At 35.6% G+C, this 26,645-nt stretch overlaps 1 protein-coding gene across 6 annotated transcripts in view; it reads left to right on the top strand.

Moving 5' to 3' along the window:
- The window catches only part of TRPC4 (transient receptor potential cation channel subfamily C member 4), a 208,333-nt gene that overhangs the window by 75,520 nt on the left and 106,168 nt on the right, over window positions 1-26,645 (top strand). For all 6 annotated transcript variants that reach the window (XM_072720078.1, XM_072720076.1, XM_025996837.2 and 3 more), the window contains exon 3: window positions 14,368-14,886. In XM_072720078.1, coding sequence (XP_072576179.1) covers window positions 14,368-14,886 — 519 coding nt within the window. The remainder of the gene's footprint in view (window positions 1-14,367; window positions 14,887-26,645) is intronic.

Below are 26,645 nucleotides of genomic sequence, written 5' to 3'. Positions count from 1 at the left end.
GATAATGAGTTCTTTTTTTTTCTCTGTCTTCTCAAAACTCAACATGTCCGCTTTCTCAGATGATACCCTTGTTCCTTATTTTATTCAGAAAATAGAATCAATCATGAGAGAACTTCCATATGCTTCTACCACCATACCTACCCTAAATATGTACCTTAGTATTCCAGGATTTCACACTATCCCTGTGTTTTTCAGTATCCACTCCTGGTACTTCTTCATCTTCTCAACCTTCAAAATTTAAAATGTCAGAGAGTTCAAATTTCTAACTTCTCTTTTCCACCAACACTTTCTTCTCACTTGCCAAGTCACATCCAAGCTTATGGCTCTAAATACTGTTTGTATGCTGATGACTCTCAAATGTCTGTCTCTACATTTCTGATCTCTTAACATGCAAAAACTGAACCTCAATCTTCATTGTATCCCAAATCTCTTCTTCCAGAGTGTTCTCAGTAAGTTGCAGCTACATCTGTCTAAGCCTGGATATTTGGTCATCACTGATCTCTCTTTGTGCTATTACAGCTCACATCCAATTTTCAACTCCTTAGCAAATTCAGCTGGTTTTACCTTCATAATATTGAACCACTCCTCAAACCTATCACTGCAATTTATTTCAGCCATCTGAGACTCTTGCCTTGATTATTACAAGTCTTACTTTATCATTATCCACTTTCCCTTCTTCCATCTGTTACCCGTAGTCTGTTCTCAACACAGTACTCTATCCTAAGTGATCAGATAGTGTTACTCCTCTGCTCAAAATGCCCCAGTGGTTTCTCATTTAACTAGATAGAAGTAAAAGCCAGAGTCCTTAAAATGGATTAAAATACATCTGCTGCCCCTCATTGCTACATTTTTTAAACCTTGTCTTTTACTAATTTTTCATTTGCAAACTGTACTCCCATCAAATTGGCCAAATACCCTAAACATGCTCATGCCTCAGGATTTTTTTGCCATTGCTGTTCCTCTTCCAAGAATGCTCTTGCTCTTAGATATAAGCTTAGTGTTTTCTTTCTTCAACCTTCTACTAAAGTCATCATACCAGTAAGACTTCCCTGTCATGCCTTGATAGATCAACAATCTCACCTTACCTCTGGAGTTCTTCATGTCCTCTTACTGCACAGTATTTTTCTCTATGGCCTCTACCATTTGACATTCATCTATTAATTGATTCACTCATTTACTTCTTCATTCATGTTGGATGTCTTTCTCCCTCTTCTCTTTCTAGAATCTAAGTTGAATGAGAACAAGGATTTTGTCTGTTCCATTCATTGCTATATTTCCCAAACTTTGAAAAGTGACTGGCATAAGACAGATGCTTAAAAGTATTACTAAATGGCTAGATTAATAAAAATTAGCATATATAGATTATAATGAACTTGAGGAGAACAGCTAATGTGTCAGGAATATATATATATAAATTGAGAAGAACATAGGACTTAAGTTGATCCTTGGGAAGGAACAACATTCAAGGATAAATAGGGGAGGAGAATCTCATCAGTGAGACTAAGAATAACCAGAGAAGATAATGATGCTAGTGATAATAATTATTTTAAAAATTATAATAGATCATGTTTTATTAAATATTATATGCAAAACACTTTTACTCATCACCACTTTGAATCCATAAATAAATGCTATGAAAAAGAGACTATAATTATCTCCATTTTACAAATGAGAAAATTAAAGTTTAGGGAGTTTAAATGATGTTTCCAGAACTACAAAGGAATATTGGGACAGTATTTGAGCCTATATGCTATCATCCGGAGAAAATAGACTTGTGGAATGCAAAGAATGGTGACTTTCACAAAGGACACAGTGATAAAACACTGTCAAGTGAAATTAAAACTAGCTTTGTTGATCAGAATGTGTAATTCTTATAAAATTAAGTATAAATTTGACTCCCTGGCTACATTTTCAACAAATAAAAGGTTTCATGTAGATATTATTTAATAGATACCCTTTCAATGTAACAGATATAAAGAGAGTTTTTTAATTAAAAGTGATGTTTGTGACCCTAGCCCAAGCTGGTGGTGATTTAAAGTTGCTATTTGTTTGATGTCTTCTTTGGAGTTGACGTAGATTTTCCAGTTCTTTGTCCAAGATGCAAATAATACTTAATAGTTATTTATAATTTATTCTGTAGCAGTATACAGTAAAGGACACATGCCATTTTAGAAGATACACAGTTTAAATTTTCAGTAGTGAAAAGTACGTGTACTGAACTATTATATCTACACTTACAAAACTCGCCTGCCAGGGAATTATTGCTCTACCTTTCTGATGAATCAAGCACTATCATTGGGACTGTGTTTATATGAGGAGAAACAAATGATAGTGGCAAAACCGAACAAGACCATTTTCTGCTTTTTCTCCAGTCTTTGGCTTGTCACATAACACTGGTGCCTTCCTGTTATTTCTTGATTTATAGACTACAAGGTGTTTTTTACATTTCATTTTCACCACAACCTTTTAAGAGTTAACTTTGAAAGTGCTTTGATACATATGTCTCCAGTTCTTATTCTCCAGTAAGAAATATCTTGAATAAATGTCCACATTTCAAAATGGGAAAATGGAAATGCAGAGAATTAGCTGGCTTTGTCATTTGCACACAACTAAAAGTGGTGGAGGCAGGATGTAATGCATGTCTTCTTAATCTTGATGCCTGAGCAATTTCCAGGATCTCAAAGCTGCCTTACACATAAGATGGATAGTCCATGGACCAAGAATTTGGACTTGAGTCAAGCTACCTGGGTCTCCTTGTGACCATGGCAAACTATTTAATTTCTTAAAGGCCTATTGTCCTTTTTTGTAAAAATGGGATGATAATAACAATTACTTCCAAAAATGATTTTGAGGACTAAGCTGAGGTGTGGAAAGCTCCTACCCGGGGGCATTGTACATGGTAGGCACTCCATACATGTTATTACTGCCTGTGTCACTATAATCAGACTCCCAAGCATTTATGTGTCCATCTCATAAATAATTTTTGCCATATCTTTGCTCATTACGTTCAAGTATGTATTGTATCCAAGTTACTATAGAATTATACTTACTGTGTGCCTCATATACCTTTTCAAGTCAGTACAAACTACATCTACTTACTGGTATTTTTAATTAAAAGTCTACTTTAAGAAGGCTAACTGCAAAAATATATAGCCAATTAAATTTAAAAAAAATACTAGCTCCAAAAAGTAAAAATAGTTACTGATACTATATGATTTATACTGGATGAGTCACAGAGGTTGGCTAAAGTTCTAAGCAGTTTGTACGAGAGCACTTAAAGGAGGTAAGAGAATCAGAAAGGGTATAATATGCATGCCTTTCTCTCTGTTCTTACAAATTCCCTTTTTGAAAACGGCTATTTCCCTCTTCTTGTAAAAAAACAAATTATAATCACTTCCCTTTCCTCCGCCTCCAAGTAAAGAGAAAATGGCAGGTTAATGACAGTTCAGTTTTACTAAAGGGCATCATAGCAATGACATTTAAGTTGGGTTTTGAATGGTTGGTAGAATTTGATAAGTGGGAGGAAACAGGAGCCAATAAGAAAGGAACGTTTGAAGCTGGAATGATTAGGCTATAGGCCACATGCGAGGGTGGAGTACAAAGTAGATCTTAATACACAGAGTTGGATTTAATTATAGACATCTTTGTTTATCAAAAAGTAGCAAGATATAATTAGGTGATACTAAGGACAGTGTCTGATATAGAGTAGATTCTCAACTAATGTTTAAAGAACCTAAAACAGGGAGCCTTTATGTAAATCACTATGCTACCACTCTCCATCAGGACAAAATGAAACCTCAGAACAATCCCTCCAGATTGATACATAGAGTATTAACTCTAGTTTGGATATTTAAAGCATGGTAATATTTTATATAGGGAAATATTCAGGTATACCCCAATTTCTACCATGATAAACAATGATGAAATAAATACAAAGAAATATTCTCATGGTAATTGTTTCTCTGTAGGAAAGGTCCTAAGTGAGACTCTGGTTCTCAGTGTTTATGTAAGCACCAGATACTTTCCTGCAAGGCCGTTACTAATTCATATTCCACTAGGTTTTGTTGAGAGAGAGGACTTTTATACACCACTCCTTAAATTTGGCAAAATGATGCCCAAAATATTGTAGTTCATTATTATTTTAATTTGCCTCTTTCTGATTGTAGTGAGAAAGATCGTCCAAGGTTTCCGACTTTTTGATTTTCTTCTGTGACACTCTTGTTTATAATTGTCCACTTGTTCATTGGGTTGTTTATAACTTTATTTTCAATGTATAGGTTCTCTTATATGATATGAATATTAACATGTTTCTTATTTAGCAAATTTGTTTTACCATGGTTTATTTTATGACTTGATTTATGGTGTCTGTGGTCATTCTACCTGAGAATTGTGTAATGAAATATACAGTTTTCTGTTCTGTGTTTCCAACCCTGCGGCTATCCAACTATTTTTTAAAGTTCTTTTCTTAAAAAAAGAATTTCTAAAATTATTACTTTTTTTTTTTAACTGTTAAATATTTACTCCCTCTCAAATTTACTGATATGAAATGAGATAGGGACCAATTTGGTTTGTTTAGATAGAGAATTGTTTCAGTGCTGTGTGATATGTGAACCACTTTTTCCAATGTAATAAAAATTCTAGTTTTTCATGTATGAAGTTCCTATATATAATTAGCTTAATTTTGGTCAAAATTCCATTCAACTAATTTATATTTCTTGCTCTATTCTCATGTCAAATTCTTGTATCATATTCTCCATTTCCTAATATTTATAATTCTTGGATATACATTCCTCCATATTAACTAACAAAATAGTTTTATCATGTTATAAATAAAAAAGATCCCAAGTGAAATGTTATTGTTATTAAATGTGTATATTCCTTTTGAGATAATTGGCATAATTAAGATATTAAGTCTCTCAATCCAGAAACATAGTTCCCCATATTTTGGATCTTATTTTACGCCCCACGATATTTTATTGTTTCTTCCTATAAGTTTTATTAATTTTTATTTAATTTTTATTCATAAGTATTGTATATTTTATCATTCTTAATAATGACCAATTTTTTTCTATATGTAATCAGTTCTGATTATAATTTATATATATCTTATATAACTTACTATTGCTAAATAGAATATAGATTTTTGTATATGAACTTGTATTAATAAGCTTTATTACTCTAATATTTCTTTAGAGTCCCTTAGCTTTTCAAAATCTATGAGCATGTAATCTGCCAAAGAGAAATAATAAATCAGTATTTTTACTGATATTTTATTTCCTAATCTTATTGAATTAGGTAGAAGCTCCTAAATAGTGAAAAATAATGGTGAAAATAAACATTTATTTCTAATTTTAAAAGGAAATCTTTTCACTCTTTATCATGAAGTTTCCTATTTTTTGGTAAATACTTTATCTCATAGTTAGGAATGGTGATAGATTTTACCAGACCCCCTTTCATGTACAGTATCATCACATTTAAGTAATACTGGAAAATTTTAGAAACACTTCACTACACCACTTACAGATTCATTCATTTATTCAATAGGTATTTATTGCCTCATGTGCCATTGTTTATTATTCATGTGTCAGCACAGAGGTCAGAGACAAGTTGAAAACCTACACAGTCCCTGCCCTCAGGGAACTTACATTCTAGTGCAGGGATGGACAATCCAGATAGGTATCTGTTTAGCTCCCACCAAAGGTCATGCACTGTTCTAAGTGCTTTACTGCATAAACCGGCTAGCTCTCATAACAGTAGATACTTAATTCGTCCATTTTATAGGTAAAGAAAGTGAAGGACAAAGGGAAGCAGTAATGGCCAGGCCACACAGGAGTGCAAGATAGAACCTCTTTTGTAAACCCAGGCGCTCTAGTAATGAGTGATAGTGAAAAATTTAATGATAATCAAAAGCATTTACATTTTTGAAATAAAGTCCTATTTTTACGCTGCATTTTATTCTTTTCGTACACTGCTGGATTCAATTTCTGAATAATTATTGTAGTGGTCTCCTTTCCAGAGATTTTTTTTTTTAAGATTTTATTTATTCATGAAAGACATACAGAGAGAGGCAGAGACATAGGCAGAAGGAGAAGCAGGCTTCCAGTAGGGAGCCTGATGCAAGACTCAGTCCCAGGATCCCAGGATCATGACCTGAGCTGAAGGCAGATGCTCAGCCACTGAGCCACTCAGGTGACCTGTTTCCAGAGATTTTTTTAACATCATCTTTATTGTCCTTTGGATCGTTGGGGTTTTTTTTTTAGAAGAGAATTTATTACTTTGTTAACACCTAAATTTTTGGTTATTTATTGCTTATTTAAAATACAAAGGTAGGGAGGTACCTGGTGGCTCAGTAGGTTAAGCATTTAACTCTTGATTTTGGCTCAGGTGCCCTTGCTCTCTCTTTCTCTCTTTCTATTGTAAACAAATCAGAAAAAGTAAAATAAAATGCAAATGTAGGGATGCCTCATTGGCTTAGTTGGGGAGCATATGATTCTTGACCTCTGGGTTGTGAGTTCAAGCCTCATGTTAGATATACAGCCTACTTAAAATAAATAAGTTAATAAAATAAAATAAAATTAGAATTATTAAAAAAATACGAAAGTAGGGGTACCTGGGTGGCATCAACTCTTGATGTCAGCTCAGGTCTTTATCTCAGGGTCAGGTGTTCAAGCCCCACGTTGGGCTCCATGCCCACCATGGTGCTTAAATAAATAAGAAAAGAAATGTAAAAGTAAGAACTGAAACCAAGAAAATAATAAGTATAAAATAATATGGAAGCCAAACTAATACTGTTATTATTCACGATAATAATATCATTAATACGATATTACTTGGAATAAGACAATTGCTGCTAAGTAAAAGACGGTGGCCCACATAAATATAAACTAAATGAAGGAAGATCTATGTTATTTATAAGAAAGTTGGTAAAATAAAGTATATTTTGTCTCTTTATCCTCCAACTTCAAATCCTACCCACAAATTCCTAGGTCACAGTGAAATAGTTTGAAACTGAATTCCAAACTATTTTTGGATATTCTCTTTTTGTCTCTTCTGCTTCAAGTATCTTTACCGATTATTTATATTACCAAACCCCAGGCACCATATAAATAAACATTTGAGTTAACTCCAGTATTGCAAGATTCATTGCTCAAACTATTTCTTCCTACCTAATGGAAGTTGAATCACTTAATATTTGGTTATCATATTTGCTGAAAAAGTTACTTCTATAAGACATGTAGGTGATGTACCTTCTGAATTCTGGTCTAACCACCCATATGTTTTTTATCCTAACAGGAGAGTGATGGTAAATTAGTTAGATGCAATATTCTTGAGTCACATTCACTTACTAAACAATTGTATATAGATACAGTGGCATGTCTTGCAGATTTTAATGAGATAAGTTTGATATTCATTGCATCTTCATTGTTACCCACTCATTCTATAAATCTGATGATTTCACACTTTCCTCTTTTTTTTTTTTAAACTTGGAAGTCTGAGATATCAGCAGGATGTATCTAATTGTATGTCATTATTTCAACCAAAGAACTGATGAGCCCTCTCAGTGTACAGACCCAACATTTCCTTAGAATAGGAAAAAATGGGTGTGCTCCCCCTTCTCACACTTTATTTTCAAACTAATCTATTTTCCATCTCAATCTCTCTCCTTTGCTTTATTCAGTATCTTCAACATACAAATCTCCCTTTCCTTTTGTGGTTCCAATGTTACAGGTGAAGAGCGTATGTCCCAACATTAAAATAAACAAATAGGTCACTATAGGTACTTGGTAGCTATTACCAAAAAATGATCTTTATCAAAATATAGTTTTTTTCATTTTTTTTTAAATTTGCCATTTGGCATATTTAAGGAGAGATGTGAATATCATGAGCATAATAACACTGCAGATGAAAATCACACCATGCTTGACTTTCAGCTGAAGTAAAATCTACAGACAAAAAAGTATTATATCCAGGCAAACATACATGCACAAAAATATATACTAATAAACAACACACATGCGTACCATTTTTAAAAATATGAATTTAAGGGGATTCCCTGGGTGGCGCAGCGGTTTGGCGCCTGCCTTTGGCCCAGGGCGCGATCCTGGAGACCCGGGGTCAAATCCCACGTCGGGCTCCCGGTACATGGAGCCTGCTTCTCCCTCTGCCTATGTCTCTGCCTCTCTCTTTCTCTCTCACTGTGTGACTATCATAAATAAATAAAAATTTAAAAAATAAAATAAAATAAAATAAAATAAAATAAAATATGAATTTAAGTGGTTGAATGACATACTTCACCCAGTAATCTACAACAGAATAGAACATGCAATTAAAAGAGGATCCTAAAACTAAGTAAATGTTTTTATTGCAGAACTGGACAGTTGCTCTGGCTTTTCTTCAGAGCTTTATGAATGAATATTTGTTCAATGCTTCTTTGTCAACCTTGCCATAACATTAGTTACATTATTAATGGAATCATTTCATGCCACATAAAAGTGATGAATACACAAAGAATCTATTAACTTGTAAATGGACTCCTTTTCTCAAATTTATTCAAAATCTTCACCTTGAAGAGATTCAACATCAATCTGAGGCATATAAAGTCTGGAGTGTGATATTCTACCTAAATATAAAAATATCTCTTTGCCACTAAGATAGACATTTTTGAACTATTAAATCTGATATGGGGATCCCTGGGTGGCGCAGCGGTTTAGCGCCTGCCTTTGGCCCAGGGCGCGATCCTGGAGACCCGGGATCGAATCCCACGTCGGGCTCCCGGTGCATGGAGCCTGCTTCTCCCTCTGCCTATGTCTCTGCCTCTCTCTCGCTCTCTCTGTGACTATCATAAATAAATAAAAATTAAAAAAAAATCTGATATGATGTTGCAAATGTGTGTTATTTCTTATTTTTTCTGTGTATTTCACATGGTACCTATTATGGTGCTGGATTTATAGTAAGTTAGTAAACATTTGATTCAGTTAGTTGATGGATTTGGGAATGTGTCAAGTATGGCAGTCATCTGTTTGAAGATGTGGACTGTTTCAGCTTCATTTTTCTTAATTGCTCAGAGTCTAATGCAGGTCCAGACAACAGAGTCAACAAGTATTCGTTGATTGATGTATAAGTGAATTATTAAAGTAGTTATAAGCCATGGTTGTATTTTAAGAAAAGGAATTGTCCAAGTGATTAATATTTTGGAAAATTTATCTTTGTGATAGTAAAAGGGAAGAATTGAAGGTCTTCAATAACCTTTGTCATTATTTAGAATAGTTTGTATTTTATATTAATATCTTTTATAAACCCTTTGTGCCTTCCTTTTGCTTTACTAAGGCTTCTGTTCTATAGGCTGGTTAAGAGCCTTTTGCTCCACATCCTCCTTTCTCTCAATCTCTCTTTCTCTCTCTCATTCTTTTTTCCTTTTTAGAACATTTAAAAATTTTCATTTTCCAACTTTGAATTGATTTTTTATTAACTATTATATACATTTAAACCCCACCATTTATCCTTTCCTCAGTTCCCCATAACCTTGTCCCACAGTAGACTTCTCAGGAAGGACATTGTGAGCATAGCATGTCCTGAGTCCTTGCATACCTAAAACTTTCTTTTCTAAATGAACCCAAAGGAATTAAATAACTTCCCAGGAAATGCAGTTTATACTCATTGACCCCATTATTTATTGAAAATCCAAGCTAATTATGATGCAGTAAGTAGGAAAAGCTATTGAATAACTATCTCATAAAAGAATAGCAGGCACTGATGGGTTTCATAGGATAGTTTTGAAATTTGAAAGATCAAATAATTTCAGTGATACCTATATTTTCCTCACATTGAATGGAAAATGGATAAATCACATTTTGGATTCTTTAAGAAATAGACAAATGAGATGATTGTAGAAGATTTATTGTGCCTGGGCGGTGCAGTTGGTTAAGCATCTGATTCTTGGTTTCCTCACTGGTCATGAGTTCGAGCCCCAGCTCCAAAGTGGAGTCTGCTAAAGATTCCCTCTCCCTCCATGCCACCTTCCCCTCAAATAAAATAAATAAATCTTTAAAAAATATTCATTGGAAAATGACATTTTGAAAGTAAAGGGAAGGGACCAGGATTGAGAAGTGGAATCCATTAGACCATGATGCAAAACTGACAAAAATCCCTGCCAGTGTAAAGGAGAACTCAGAAAAAAATAATCTACTAGAGGTGTTCCAAGTTGTATAGAAATAGCTGGCCCTTGTTAGCCTACTTGTTTAGACATTGTCCTGGGCTCCAAACTTGAGGAAGAACCCTAAGGGATGGCTAGCTGGAGGCTTAATGGACTACATTCTTTACAGGTAGGCCATAAATCCTCTCTTGCAGAAAGATCTGGGTGGCACATCTTTCTGTATTCTAAAGGAAGAGGGAGTCCATATGCTTTTTATGAAGCAAAAACAGTATTTATACTGAAATTTGATGAAGACATCATAGAAAAGATTATAAATCAATATCATGTATGAACATTGATATGAAAAATCTAGATGAAAGTATTAGTCATACTAAAAATATTACACATTGGACCAAGGAAGATTTATTTCAGGGAATCCAGAATGTTTCAATATTAAAGAAAGTCATTGGGCAGCCCGGATAGCTCAGGGGTTTAGCGCCACCTTCAGTCCAGGGTGTGATCCTGTAGACCCGGGATGGAGTCCCACATCAGGCTCCCCGCATGGAGCCTGCTTCTCCCTCTGCCTGTGTCTCTGCCTCTCTCTCTCTCTGTGTCTCTATGAATAAATAAATAAATAAATCTTAAAAAAAAAAAAAAGTCACTAATCGAATTTGCCATATTTTTTAGGAGTAAGGGGAACAATTATATAATTATCTCCATAGAAGTGGAAAAGGCCTTAGGCAAATTCAACTCATCCTTGATAATAATAAATAAAAAAATTCAAAATGATTTCTTGACATAATGAATGTCATAAACAAATAGGTAGATATATAGACCAATAGGTAGATAATTGGCAATACCAAGTACAATTTGTGATAGTTGTGAAAATTGCTATAACTACTTAAAACTATTTGACCCAGAAATTGCATTCTTAGATGCATATTAGCTGACATGGACAAAAATGTACATAGAAGCAATATTCTTGGTCACAAATGGAAACTGGAAATCACAAAAAGGTGATCAACAAGGGAATATGTAAAAAGTTGAGCTATATTCATAAATCAAAATATTATGCAGAATTGAAATTACAAAAAAGATTGCTACTAACAATATTAGTGTATTTCAAGAGCTAACATTATCCAAAGAAAGCTAGACATAAAAAGCACATACTTTATGATTAACTTATATAAAGTGAACAAGTGTGTGTGAAAGTGATCTATGGCAATAGTGTTTAGGTTTGTGATTACAAAATATAACAACTGGGAGGTGACATGAAGAAGGTTTCTGGGGTGCAGGCACTCTTCTGGATTATTCTGTTTTGTGTCGCACAGGTGCATAGATGTTTTAAAAATACATCAAGCTTCACAAATGTTAATTTGTGCATTTTAATGAATGTATACCTCATTAAGTTCAAAGTGAATGATTATTGCAGTTAACTACTATATATTACAATAAAGGAAGAATCCATAGGTCCATAGTAATAGTAATAAAAAGGAGAAGAGGGCATATTTTTACATTCAGAGGACTACAAACTAGTAAATGTAGAAGTGATGATAGAGTAAGATAGCCTCCAATTTTCAAACACCATGTAATCATTGGAGTAGGCATATAATTAGTACTCAATACCAGGCAATTTTTTAAAGGCGTTTTTGTTTTATTACTATTTTTATTTTTCTTCATGGAATGAGGGTTTCTCCCATTCCAGGAGAAACCCCAGAGGCTGTCCTCTAGGACATGTATATAAACACTGATGTGTGCCTGCCTAGCTGGCTGATCAGAGGCCCTGCAGAATCCTGTGTGAAGGACACCTAAGGCCAAACAGTCCCCAGTGTCTAGTGTTCCCTGACAGCTGGGTATCAAGCAATTAATGGTGAAGACAGTACATAATGTATTGTGGAATTTATTTTTTAATTTTTTAAATTTTATCTATTTATGATAGTCACAGAGAGAGAGAGGCAGAGACATAGGCAGAGGGAGAAGCAGGCTCCATGCACCGGGAGCCCGACGTGGGATTCGATCCCGGGTCTCCAGGATCGCGCCCTGGGCCAAAGGCAGGCGCCAAACCGCTGCGCCACCCAGGGATCCCTGTATTGTGGAATTTAAATTACAAAATTTTAAAAGTATTTATTGACTAATAAGTTACTATGTCATGATCTTATAGAACTGCTTTATTCAAAAATTTTCTAAAATAAATTCCTTGTAAAAGGTAAAATTAAGGATGTCCATATATTTAAAAAATTAAAAATTCACAATGATTTATTGAATCTTACAACTCAAACAGAATATTCTGGGTATATTCTTACATGTTTTATCAGTTATTTTACAATCTCTCTCTAAAACTATGACACTGGCATTTTTCTGAAATATGAATGCTTTTTAACATGGCTATATTATACTTATTTTTCATAAGGTCTTGCTGAAATATTCTTCAAAGTTGCATTTGATGGTTAATAAATTTAAAATTATTGGTAACTTTTAAAAACTATAGAAACCTAGAGTGAAATTCTATTGAATCCAGAAAGCCCCTTCAAGTTGCATTTATCACTTAAATATACATTTAACATAGTGACTTATTTACTTACGTTGTTTTTCTTCCTGTCTGCCATAGAAAAAACTTGAAATATAGTTAAATATTATTTGATATTCATTTCAATTAATGATTTTTCTCTTTGTAATAAATACATAGTTAAATTTTCAATTAATGTAATGTTTAAAATTAAAGTTAATTACTTAAAAAGTAATGAAGTATTGACCCTGCTTGAACAGAGTGTTATCTTCATCAACTGATGCATATATTTTAAATAGCCTTTTTTTAAAAAAGATTTTATTTATTTATTCATGAGAGACACAGATTGAGGCAGAGATACAGGCAGAGGGAGAAGCAGGGTCCACGCAGGGAGCCCAACGTGGGACTTGATCCTGGGACTCCAGGATCACGCCCTGAGCCAAAGGCAAGTGCTAAACCACTGAGCCACCCAGGTGTCCATTAAATAACTTTTTAAATGATAACTGCATCTCATTAATCTTTACAGAGTGTTTTTTATAAAACAAATATTCTAAATGGCCAAATAAATTAGAAGCATATAGGCTTAATTATTCTCATGCAAAGATTATACCCCTACTTAAAAGTAGTATAATTAAAATTTCCTATGAGTTCTGTTTTTCTCCACATAGTTGCTTTGCTTTTGATCCTTTTATGGTTTCCATTATATTTTACAGTATGTCTTATGCAGTATATGTGTCATCCTTTTTTCTGTCATGCTTTTTTACCTTATTCTTATACAGCATTTATTTTCACAGATGCCTCTTTGTGCCAGCAGGAAGAACTATTAAACCAAAACTTGTAAAGCAGTGGGATGTGTAATGCATACAGGCTCGGGTGTCAGTCAGGTGGACCTGGGTGCAAACAGTAACTCTTCCACTTAAGCACTGAAGGAGCACATCTATAAAACGTGAATAATAGTGAGGGCTAAAGTACCTAACAGATGTTGACTAAATAGTGCTTATTATAACATTTTCATCATTACCATCATTACCAGTCCTAAAGTAAAGCCCAAAGGAAATTGTCCATAACATGCCAGTGATCTGATTCACTGGGAACCATTTGTTGATATCTGATAAAATGGTGATGGAGCATATGTTGTCATCTGGAAAATACACTATAGAGTGATAGATGAAAACAGAAAGCATGAGGCTAGGCTTCTTATGTTCTGCTACCACCTTTAATCATAGACTTGGTTTTAGGAATGCAGAAGATAAAACCAACCAACAAACATACGAACAAACAAATGATTGAAGAACTAAGACTTTATTACAGAGGAAAAACTTGGGTTTAAAACAAATCATTAATTATTACTCACTGTATTGATTATTCAAGTAGTCCACACCTCTGGGGAAAAAACGGAAAGATTGACAGAAAATAAATTGGGAGCAAGAAAGTCTTTTATCAAGTAAAGACTTCCCATAGCCACTATTTTAAGATGTCATAAAATACCAAGATTCAGATTAAACAAATTATAATAAGAATAATGTGTAATTATATTAGAAAGGTTTTTTTTTCACTAATTTTCTCTTATCTTTTGGCAGAAAAAAAGAAAGCCATCTCTCTCCTGCCAAAAAAGCCTGGCAAAAGATTTATGAACTTTGTTCAGCGTTCCTATAGCGTGCTGTTTGAAATTCACAGGCTTGAGCAAATGAATAAATATTCATCACCTCTGCTTTCTTCTTTTTTTTAGGTGCCTCCCATACTCCTTGATAAGCAGTTTTCTGAATTCACTCCAGACATTACACCAATCATTTTGGCAGCCCATACAAATAATTACGAGATAATAAAGCTTTTAGTTCAGAAAGGAGTCTCTGTGCCCAGACCCCATGAGGTTCGCTGTAACTGTGTGGAATGCGTGTCCAGCTCGGATGTGGACAGCCTCCGCCACTCACGCTCCAGACTCAACATCTACAAGGCCTTGGCCAGCCCCTCGCTCATTGCACTATCAAGTGAAGACCCTTTTCTCACAGCCTTTCAGCTAAGTTGGGAGCTTCAGGAACTGAGTAAAGTAGAAAACGAATTCAAGTCGGAATATGAGGAGCTGTCCCGACAGTGCAAACAGTTTGCTAAGGACCTACTGGATCAGACAAGGAGTTCCAGAGAACTGGAAATCATTCTCAATTACAGAGATGACAGTAGTCTCATAGAAGAACAAAGTGGAAATGATCTCGCAAGACTCAAATTGGCCATAAAGTACCGTCAAAAAGAGGTGAGTGTTGCCAGACCTTTCTGTCAGAAGGATTTAGGATTTAATCACAGTGACGTAAGCTGGTACTCTATAATTAAGTTTGGGATTTAGAGCATTTTCTGCTTAACTGTAAGTGGATGATATTTATTGTTTGCTAGATTAATAATTATGAAATACGTTGAAAAACAGCAAGAAATGGCATAAAAACTGGTGATGGCGTTTGGCATATGTGTTTAAGTGTGCACATTTAATGTGATATAATGAAAAAAACTAATGAATTTTAAATCCCCACACTAAAAGTTCTGGTTCTGCCATTTATAAGCCTTGCTACTTTCCAGTAATCTCCTTGAGATTTGGTTTTCTCATCTGCTCAATAGACTTAATATTCATAATATTTTATTGAATATATTTATGCATATAAAATATAGTCCTCAAAGATTTGTAGGAAGTATAAAATATGTGGATGTGTGTGAAGGCTCTTAGTAAATTATAAGTCCTTATGTTAATAAAATACATTATTAGAAGTTGTTAATAAAGAAAAAAGCCTTTAGTCCAACAGCAGATGAAAATACTAAAACTTCTCTGACATCTGGCTTAGTCTCTTGATTGGTCAGGAATAAGAAATTTAAAAAGTTAATTGCAGAAGAGTTATAAATTTCTCATGAAATTTCTGTTGGATTTGAATATTAAGTACAGAAAACTCAGATCTGTCATATTTGTCACCTAGCATAATTGCTTTTGTCTGCATCACTGAGTTGTGAGTTCTCAAAAGTCTGTTTACTTCCATCTTCAGAAAATATTGGTTCTGTGTTCACTCTTGAATTATAGTAATTATCTGTTCTAGAAAAACAGTTGGAGAAAACTGCATAATGTAAGATGAAAAAGATAAAGAAACTTCTGAATAAAAAAATGTATTCAATTTCTTTTGAAGTCAGCCCTGATTATTCCACATTAGCCTTGGCTGCTTTGTCTATTGCTACTTACTAAATATTTAAGGTTTGAGATGCCTGAATTTACTTCAAGTTTTTCCTGTAGTTCTTTGGCCAGTTTCCATGGGAGCCTGAAACTAGTTGAAATGATCTTTTCCCCTAATAATGAAGGAAGCATATTCTTTCGTATATATTCCCTTTGATACCAGATTACACATGCTCATTTGAGCCATGTCAACAGTATCAACTTTTTTTTTTTAGATTCTTGTGTTTAGGGCTCAGGGACCTGCTATCTTAACGGAACTGGAATAACTTTAATATATAACTATAAGAAACTAATGAAGAACTTCACTTTATTAGAGATTGTTAAGTACTAAATGACACTTAAAAGTAAAAGAATGTATTAAAAATGATAAAATGAGGGGCACCTGGATGGCTTGATCCATGGAGCATGTGACTCCTGACCTCAGATTGTGAGTTCTACACCCATGTTAGGTGTAGAGGTTACTTAAAAATAAAAAATCTAAAAAAACCCAAACCTGATAAATGAGGTAAGCTATTGATGTGGCCTCAGAATTTGAGCTACTTCTTCTCAAATATCTATTATTAACCCAGTATTATGCTTTTCTTTCTCCCATTTTCTTTGGGGAGAGGGATTTAAGGGGTTGACCCTATAATTACAAAGGTCTTCTCCTCTGATATATCTGTACAGGATCGATGTTATCCTGTGGATGATGAGTAAGATGAAATTCCCAGGAGGTGAAATCCACATAATGAAAGAACACAGTAGCAGCAACTGGCTGCGCTCACCTGTTGCATTTTGTTCCCTCTGCAGTTAGTGAACCAACTTAGCCCTATTTTATGCCGACCCCGATTTTGGCCCTGATGTCATAATTGATTTAACTTTGTTTTTGGCCACAGTGACTTTTGTGAAAGCACTGGAAGAAAATACTCATTGAGTCTTTTACCATACTCTCCAAATGGAATTCTACAATGGCATTTAATCAAATGAAGCTGCCAAATTCTTGTCAAAATGTTGTCCAAAACAAAACATTGTAGTACGAATTTCCTACATATTAACACATGCTTATATTTTTACCCACAAATCATTTTTATATGTTTCATTCATTCATTCATTCATTCATTTCTTCATTCATTAACTCTTTGAACATATATCTTATCAAACCCATGCCAGGCAATGATCAGGGCACTTAGAACTTCATGGTGGAGTGGCTCTGCCCTGAAGAGCTTACTGTCTATTAACAGGGAGACCATAAAATATTAAATCTGTATTGTTCTCAGTTTTGCTTCTGAACCACTAAAAGTGTTCATTCCTACTAAACGTTTTCTTCTTTGCTTAGGTTTTTTTGTATAGTTCAGGAATATACAAAGCATGCTTAACTTCAAAGCCTATTCAACAAAAAGCCACAAATTGAGTCCTTAAAAGTGTCAGAAGCAAAGCTATAGGAAGTATTTGATCATTTCTAAGACTTCTTTCAAAATGCTTGTACCTTTTGCTAATATGAAGCTGTGGAATTGGAGGCTGCTCAACCTTAATGATACAGCAGGGTGAAGGGTGGCTAAAAACACATAACACATAACAAGAAAATAAGAATTAGTAGTATCTTTTAAAAGGTACATTTTTTAAAAGACACTGCATTTGCATTTTCTCTTTTCATCTTCTGAGATAATAATGGAGAAGAAAATGAAAACATTTTTTTTAAAGATTTTATTTATTTATTCATAGAGATGTAGAGAGAGAGAGAGGCAGAGACACAGGCAGAGAGAGAAGCAGGCTCCACGCAGAGAGCCTGACACGGGACTTGATCCAGGGTCTCCAGGATCACGTCCTGGGCTGCAGGCAGCGCTAAACCGCTGTGCCACCGGGGCTGCCCCTGCAAACAAAATTCTTAACAGAGTTGTTCTAGAATATCTTTCATTCAGTATTGAAGAGCACATTTCCCTTGGGTTACACAGTTTTTCCAAAGCAAAGTAACACTGGATGACAAATTATAAAATCAGGAATAAGGTTTTACTTTCATAGAAATTCTTTGAAATCATAGGTCATGTTTTACAAAAACATAGTTCTAAATTATTCAGAAATTATTGACTTTAGAATATTTGATATAAGATTTACTAGTAAGGCTATGTGTCTTATTTTTTTTTTAAGATTTTATTTATTTATTTATGAGAGACACAGAGACAGAGGCAGACACACAGGCAGACGGAGAAGCAGGCTCCCTACAGGGAGCCCAAAGTAGGACTCGATCCCAGTGCTCTGGGAATCATGCCCTGAGCTAAAGGCAGACAGTCAACCACTGAGCCACCCCGGTGTCTCAGATCGTGTGTCTTAAATGAAACTCTTAACGTAAATATCTTGCCTTGTATCTTTTTACTACAAGATTTCTCAGTTTTTAGTTTAAAAATGTTTGGGGTTTCTCTTTGGTCTGTCTCTTTTATTTTTTAGAATGCTTTCTTACTGATTTTCACATGGCTAAGTCCTCCTCACTCTTTCAAACTTATCTCATGTCCCCCCTCCCACAGGGAAATTCCATGAAGCAGTCCCTCTCTATACAGTCTCTGGGATAAATGCTTTTATTCTGCACATTCTGTTTTATATTATATTGTTATATTTTGCTCTTCTCCTCCCAGTATGAGTATCAGGAATATATCTGTCATATTTACCAGTCATACTTCAGTACTGAAAGATAGGTGTTCAATATGAATGCACTTGAATGAAGTTGCAGAATCTCTCAATTCTAGAAGATTCCCTGTATGTTTCTTTGTCTGATTAAATTGCTTGGTTTAGGCTAATTGCCTAATAACAGTCTTCTTAAGAATTCAAATATTAAAACAGTTCATGTTGTGGGGACTTGATTGCAGGCTTGTTCTGGTACTTCTGTAATATCATACAAAAAGAAAGGCCTGCGTTAATTACATTTCATGGTTATTTTTATAGGCATAAACAGAAGGATTTTATTGTTTCTATTAATACTGGACTAATGATGTTATAGTTGTATTGATCATATACTGGAAGGATAAACATAGTCTAGTAGCTAGCAATTCAAGTTGATATATGTTAGGAACTGGGTTAATTTGTGTCAACTGAAAAAAGAGGCAGAACTGAAATAAATAAAAGGATTTATTTGAAGTCTCAGAATTACAATCCTGGGAACGCAAATTTGAGTAACAACCCAAATTGTGTCCTAGGGAACAGAAGTCAGGGCTATTTATTTACTTATTTATTTATTTAAAGATTTATTTTAATTTATGATATATATATAGAGAGAGAGAGAGAGAGAGAAGAAGAGAGAGAAGCAGGCCCCATGCAGGGAGCCCGCGTTACTCGATCCCAGGACTCCAGGATGGCGCCCTGGGCCAAAGGGAGGTACCAAACCGCTGAGCCACCCAGGGATCCCCAAGTTAGGGCTTTTTAACGACAAATTGGAATACTTGTATATGTTGTTTACAAAGAATTTTGATAGGTGTTGATGGCCTAAGATTAGAAAACTGATCTTGACCAAACATAATTGGTTGTTATGGCCATCATTAGGCAGAAGTCCATCACTACAGCAAGTTGCAGGTTTACCTGAACTTGCAGAATCTGTGGAATATTTGCGCTTTGGCCCAGTTCAAAAGTTAAAGGTTCTCCCCCAGTGAGGACATGCATAAGGCCTACCTCTTTAATGGCCTCCCAGCTCCCTTTTACATCCTCTTGACATAAATGACTCTATTTTATTTCACCTTTTACAGTTAGCATGGTTTATTATACTTAAGCCTCCAAACAGACCTGTAAAGTATGATTTTTTTTTTCCTGTGAGGAATTTGAGTGTTGAATGATGTGCAGTGTTGCATTGTTGAATGATGGGGCCTGGGTGCAAATCTAGATCTTAACTATAGAACATCCTGGAACCGTCGTACATCACTGCCTCCACCTAGATGCCATCCTGGTGAACATGTGGTAAATCTGATGTAGATGGGGTAGCCTAGTTCAGTTGAACCTGTGAGTTTATTTCATGACTCAGCTTCTTATAATTAAGCCATGCATTTCAACATTAACTTCTTTTAAAAACTTTTGCATTGTGATAAAGCACTTGCCTTCTTCAAAGAATGTAGTGTTTCCTTTTCTTTTCTTTCTTTACCCACTTTTATTTATTTACTTTTCTTCAAAGAGTAATGTCTAGCCTCATTCTAAGAGAGCAGAGAAAGCCCCCTTCACAGGGCTAGGAGCCAGCACCCCATTCCAGTGTTACTTGTCAAAATGAATAGTGCCAAAGGAAGCTGGATAAAAAACAGAACCAAACACCCACCCCCTTGAGACTGATCCTCTTCCTGTGTATTAGATAAGGGTGAGGCATGATTGAAGACATATCTTCAGCAAGTAATTTGTCCCTTGGTTCCTGATGTAATATTGGCAGGTACAGAGTTAATGGCAGTTAAAATCACTTACGTGCAGTCATTATTCTTGCCTAATATTTGCAAGATCAGTGCATATATTTGGAGAGCTTGATGCGTTCCTTAAATATTTTCACAGCCAAGACCTTACCGGGTTTGTTACACGTGATCGACCACATTGTGAACTAGTCCACATTAAAGAAAACTAACTCTTAAATAATATTAGAAAGCAGTGAAATATATTATTTTGTGTGAAAGCATTCGGTCGTTTTATGGCTCTCCAAATTAAGGTAAAAAAAACAAAAACAAAACCCAATCTCTACATGGTCAACAGCATATCTTTTTCAGTTTAATTTTCCCTATTGTGAAGGTGTATCAACAGCTTTGCAACATTAGTTTTAAACTTTGATACTAATCTAGGTTCTTTTTTTTTTTTTTTAAGATTTTATTTATTTATTCATGAGAGACACACACACAGAGAGAGAGGCAGAGACACAGGCAGAGGGAGAAGCTGGCTTCATGCAGGGAGCCTGATGTGGGACTGGATCCCTGGACTCCAGGGAAGAAGGCAGGCACTAAACTGCTGAGCCACCCAGGGATCCCCCACTAATCTGGGTTCTTATAAATGAATTAATGGAGTTGTTAAAGAGGCAGGAGAAAAATTAACATTTGAACAGCCCACTATTCATACCTTTCTTATCTTTTGTTTCTCTTGTCATGGAGCAATGAGAGAAATGTGATGAGATTCCTGTCAATCAAATGCCATCCCACAGCATGGTGAACTCAGTTGATTCCAAATATTCTAGAATCAAAGCTCTTTAAACTTCTCAAGATTTATGGTTTTATGTTTTTTTATTTATTTGAAACCTCTTGATGTGGAATTAAGAACCAAACCTACTGTCAGAAAGGAGACCTAGGGGGTAGATTTGAGGATAGAGGAACCAGAGAATATAGCCCTAATACAACCAGGGAATCCCTGGGAGGGGAGAGAAGGAGGAGAGGTGAGGGTGAGGGCATCAAAAGAACATTGGACAATGGGAGGAACAGTTAAATAATAAATGGAGCAGAAACAAAGGAGATTTGTATTCTTAAAACTGCCTAGGGTTAAACTTATCTCTGTTTCATAAGTTTTGTTTTCTGTAAACTCATTATTGATAAGTTTATCATGACAAGAATATTTTAATTCAAATTTTATTTGAAAAGAAGCTATCAATAACTTTAAATTTGAACTTGCTACTAGATGAATTTCATATTAAAAATGAATAAAACATACTACTCATGTTCTTTATCTACCTGAACTCTACATGGGAAGCTCCTTCTGGAGATTCAGTCATATGCCACCTTGTGCTTGTGGTAGTAATTGAGGAAAAATAGCATTCTGTGCGTGCATTTTTTCATTTGGAAACTACCAACCGTCGTGGGTGCACCGCCACCCACCTCCACCAAAAAATAAATTTTTTAAATTAAAAATAAATAATAGAGAAATTAATGATAATGTTGCTTCCCGGCTATTGTATCAGAACCTTGGGATGGCAATGGCAAATAATGGCTTTCTCCTTCAAGATGGAGTAGATTTTGATGGCTGGTCTGCAGCCACGCAAAGCTCTGCTTTTGCTACGCACTTGGCAGAGAAGCTGACCAATGATTATCAATTGTTATTACTGACTATTGATTTTCTTTAATCTAGTGTTTTCCTCCTCTTTTACTCTTGTTCAAATCTGGGGTGTCTAAAATGTACCTTTCATAATTGTCTTGTGCCTGGTAAATTCCACATCAAAGTATGGGTAATTTGGAGGGAAAAGTATCTCATATTATAGAGACTATCTCATGGATATCAAAGAACTATTAAAGAAGAGTGGCAAAGAGACTATGTTAGGGAGAAAAATGAGAGAAGGTACTGCATACAGTATTCCCTTCCATAACTGAGATCTTTCTGCTGAAAGAACTTTAAATAAGACTCATTTATATAAGTAAAGCTGATAATGCGTTTGCCTTATTTGAATTCAGTTTAATATTATTTAGCACATTCCTCTCCTTTTTCTCTCTTTTCTGTTTTGAACTGTTTTAAAAACATTTATGTCCTTCAGATCTCTTCTCAAATACCACTGTCTCTGGGAAGCCTTCTCTCAACCTATTCCCAAGTCCAAATTAATTGTTGCTTTCTCTTGTTATGGCAGCTTTATTGCACATGTTGACTTTGCTTTTTATTTCTGTTCGTGTTTTGTTTTTCCAACTGAACTCCTTGCCTTTGGTCTTACTTCCTCTAGTCCAAGACCTACAGCACCACCAATTTTTTTTTTCATATTTTGTTTTGTTTTTCAAGATAATGCAGTTCTGGAGCTTAGCATTCTTCCTGGCATATTTACCCATGAAAGAGAGCTGTCATTATTAATTACTGCTGTTACTGTCACTGTTTTTGTTTATTCCCTCTTAGACCCCCACGATGAAAGACTAAACACATACAGGAAAATGCTACACACACACACGCACACACACACACACTCCATTCTGTTGTATACGATGCAGCAAAAAAAGTTGGCTTCATCCCTAAGCATTTTAATATTTGTAATGAATATTGATCTAAGCCTTCATGGGTTGCATTACACTTTTGAATATCAAAGATAAGTTTATCCTTCTTCCAGTCTATTGGTAGAGTCAGTGCTCTGAGCCATTTGTATTAAAACATACACTTTTGTCAAAAATGTATAATGTAGAAGTTTTATTCCAACCCCTAAGGTTGTCCAAATTCTAATGCTTCCATTGTAGGCTGTCAAAAGTAACTCGTATTGTATACTGCACACTTCATTTGAATTTGTTCTTCTGACTTGTATTTTTAAATATATTTTATGCATTGATACCTCTATCCTGTTACACCTTGGAATCGGGTACCACAGCAGCACTCATAACAAAATTCTAGGTATACAATAGCATGTGAATATATGAGGCTACACTGAGTGATAGAGGTAATTATGAAACGTAAAAATGAGAGAAAACAGCATTCCTCTAGCTTACTTTTCTCTCCCACTGTCCTCTGGGCCACACTCACTGACTGATTTCTGGGCCTTGGCCTCTCCATCCTCCAGATGTGTGTATGCACCTGCTGTTCCTAGGCAGAGACAGCATGGATCACAAGCTCCCTAATACCTCAGCCCAGCCCCCCACTAGGAACCAAACATTTCTGGACCTGCTTTTGTGTCATGGATGAGGCAAGTGCCTGTTCAGGATTTGTCAGCCTGGCTGACAGAATTATGACAGGTCATTAGGCATTTAATTTAACACTGGGTTTTTAGAGCTTGGAACTCAAATCCTCATGAGTTCGTTGTTGCTTTTTCTTTTACAACTAATTAACTGAAATGAAACCACTTTCTCCTGATTTGTCTCTAGAAATGATTGGGTTTTATGCCACAATTAAATGTGAAATTGTATATGTCCAAAATCTTGTATAAATTAATCCTTTTAAACAGCATTCATTAGAAAGTGATAAGTTAATGTTTTATAAAACATAAAATAACTAGTCTTAACTTTAAATTAGATACAAAACGTAGATTGTATTTGATACTATCTTAAATAAGTACAAAAAGGAAAGGGTTAAGCCACTGATTTTCAAAGAGGTATGCTATTCTATTCACCAGACAAAAACGCATATACCTGCAGGATTAGTGACACTTTCCAGTGTAGCTTTCATTTGCCACAGATATAAGCTAAAGACATTAATGATATTTTTGAAAAATCCAATACTGTGTATTGGACACCTTCTCTCAGTCCTCAAATGAATTTCTTTCCTATATGGAGCTGGTTTCTGTGTGGTGATTGACAAGCAAGAATAGCAAATAAGATCATCTATCTTCCCTCATTCAGATGTGATCATTTAGTTTATCAATGATGAAGAACCATTTCTTTGCATAAAATTCACATTTACATTTGAGGGTTATTTTTCCTCATTTATTTATTTATTTTAAATATTTTATGTATTTATTTATGAGAGACAGGGTGGGTGCAGAGGTAGAGGCAGGCTCCCCACAGAGCAGGGAACCCAATGTGGGCTCGATCCCAGGACCCTAGGATCATGACCCAAGCCGAAGGCAGACAATTAACCAGCTGAACTACCCAGGTGCCCCTAGGTCATTATTTAATATCTTATATTTTCTCTGTCTCATCACTAAGCAAAATGAAGAATTACCAGTTTTTGATATTACCCATTCAAAACTTTATCTCAATTCACATTTTTTAAAAAGATTTGTTTGTTTGTTTATTTATTTATTTATTTATTTATTTATTTATTTATTTATTTATGATAGACATAGAGTGAGAGAGAGGCAGAGACAAAGGAGGAGGGAGAAGCAGGCTCCATGCCGGGAGTCCGACGTGGGACTCGATCCCAGGACTCCAGGATGGCGCCCTGGGCCAAAGGCAGGTGCTAAACCACTGAGCCACCCAGGGATCCCCCCAATTCACATTATTAATGAAATATAAAAACCCAATGGATTGTTTTGGAAATTAATAAAACAGAAACACTGTTCACTAGAAATGTTTGATGGTTTTGAGATATAAACTCTTGCTCAAGATCCCTTATAAATTACATATCAGAGAGGAAACTTTTTGGCTTATCCTTCCCCTCATTTTCCTTTGACCATATGAGGCATAGTCACAGTTTTTCCAGATAGAGGTTATTTTTTGTTTGAATTCTTGGAAACCAAAAACATACAGTAAAACTCTCTGGGATTTTTAATGCCTGTGTTATAATTTGGTGATTTGTGATTTTGTGTGTGTGTGTGTGTGTGTGTGAGAGAGAGAGAGAGAGAGAGAGAGAGATTCTAAAGCACAGATTGCTTCTAGGTAACACGGAACTGGTAAGACAATCATGTAGAATTATGTTTTTTTGTTTTGAGTCCCATTCTGTTTCCCTCTTCACTTCAGCTTTAGAAGCACACAGTGGCGCTTGTCCTCCGAGCAGCCACAGAAAAAAACTAAGGCTTTCTTCCTCCATGATTTTCCTTTTACCTTCATCTGGACTCAAGCTACCCAAGTTGTCAGCTCCCTGCATGTTTGTAAAAAAAACTTGTTTGTTTGTTTGTTTGTTTTTTGCCACAATACTGCTTCAGTTTTAAATGACTGACACTATTATTTTTCTCCATGGCATTCTCCAAGCTCAGTGATTTTTGCCAGGTATGTCTGGGACATGCCACCTGGAAAATCTTTTGCCACTTTCTCCTCTTTACCTGCTGGAGCCGGGAAGAAGCTGGAAATCTTGTTGGCAGTAAACACGCAAAGAATCTAGTGGAGGGAGTTGGGGGCTCTGGCCAAGAGATGCTCTTTCTCTCTCCAGGTTGAATTAATTCTACAAATGCTTACAGAGTGTCTCTTCTGTACCAAATACCAATGGCAGCAAAATGAGATGACAGCAAGCCCTGGGCCAAGTTTAGATTTCTTCTAGAAGCTTCTTAGAATCTGGAATTTTACTCTTGTTTGGATAATAAAATAAAATCCATGTGTGTGTATGCACTGACATACTTAGCCATGCAGAAAATGCTATGATCTAAAAATATCACTGTAGCCAGATCCCAGTAGCATTTTTATATACTACCTCCTTCTATAAGGACACTCCTGATGTTTGCCTCATTTTTGTCCCTCTTTCCCTCCTTTTCCTCTTTCTTTATTTAGTCCTCACTCACTTGTTGAAGAGAGCCCTTAGTATTTGCTACTCACTGTTGATACCCAAATCAAGGACAAAAGTCTCGCCTTCAGATGACTACCAGATTATTAGGAATAGCAAACAAGTGAACAGCTCTCACGGTGCGAGCCACAGAAGCTATGGTGGAGCTGCCTTTCCTGAAGCCCTGGGAAGTGGTTCCAAACTTCACCTAACCCTTCCTGGAGAAGAAAGTGCCATAATTGAGTTTGAGTGGAAAACTGGGAGTCATCTAAGCAAAGATGTTAGAAAAAGGCATTACAGGAAGAAACACTGTGTGCAGATCATGGAGGCAAAAAAGGTGGCAGGAACAAGGAGAGGGCCTTCATTGTCCTCTGTCCTCATTGCCACCCCGTGGCCTCCTTCCAGCCTCTCCCTCTGCCTGGTGTGTGTGGATGGCTTCTTTATCATGTCTCCGCTCATATCATCACCTTCTCTGTGAAGACTTCCAGAACACCCAATCTAATTACTATCCTCTTCCTCCACCCTTAGTTTTTCCTTTCATACCACAATGCTGCTGTCTTCTTGGACCTTAACAAAAATCACTTTATTTATTTATGTGTTTAATTATCTTTTATCTGTCTCCTTCCCCTGTCTACATGGTATCATCTTGTCTGACTTGATTATCACTGAATCCACCGTTCAGTCCAGCATAAGTCCAGAGTAAGTCCTCTGCTTGGAGCAAAGGAGTGCCAAGTAAGGATCACAAGTTAGGGGTGCAAGTAGAAGTGTAGATGACAGAAAAAAGATAAATAATAGGTCCCAAA

The sequence above is a fragment of the Vulpes vulpes genome, chromosome 9 (genome assembly GCF_048418805.1).
Source record: "Vulpes vulpes isolate BD-2025 chromosome 9, VulVul3, whole genome shotgun sequence".
Taxonomy (NCBI): domain Eukaryota; kingdom Metazoa; phylum Chordata; class Mammalia; order Carnivora; family Canidae; genus Vulpes; species Vulpes vulpes.
Note: the sequence above shows the minus strand (reverse complement) of the source record. Positions and strands in the feature narration are given on the sequence as shown.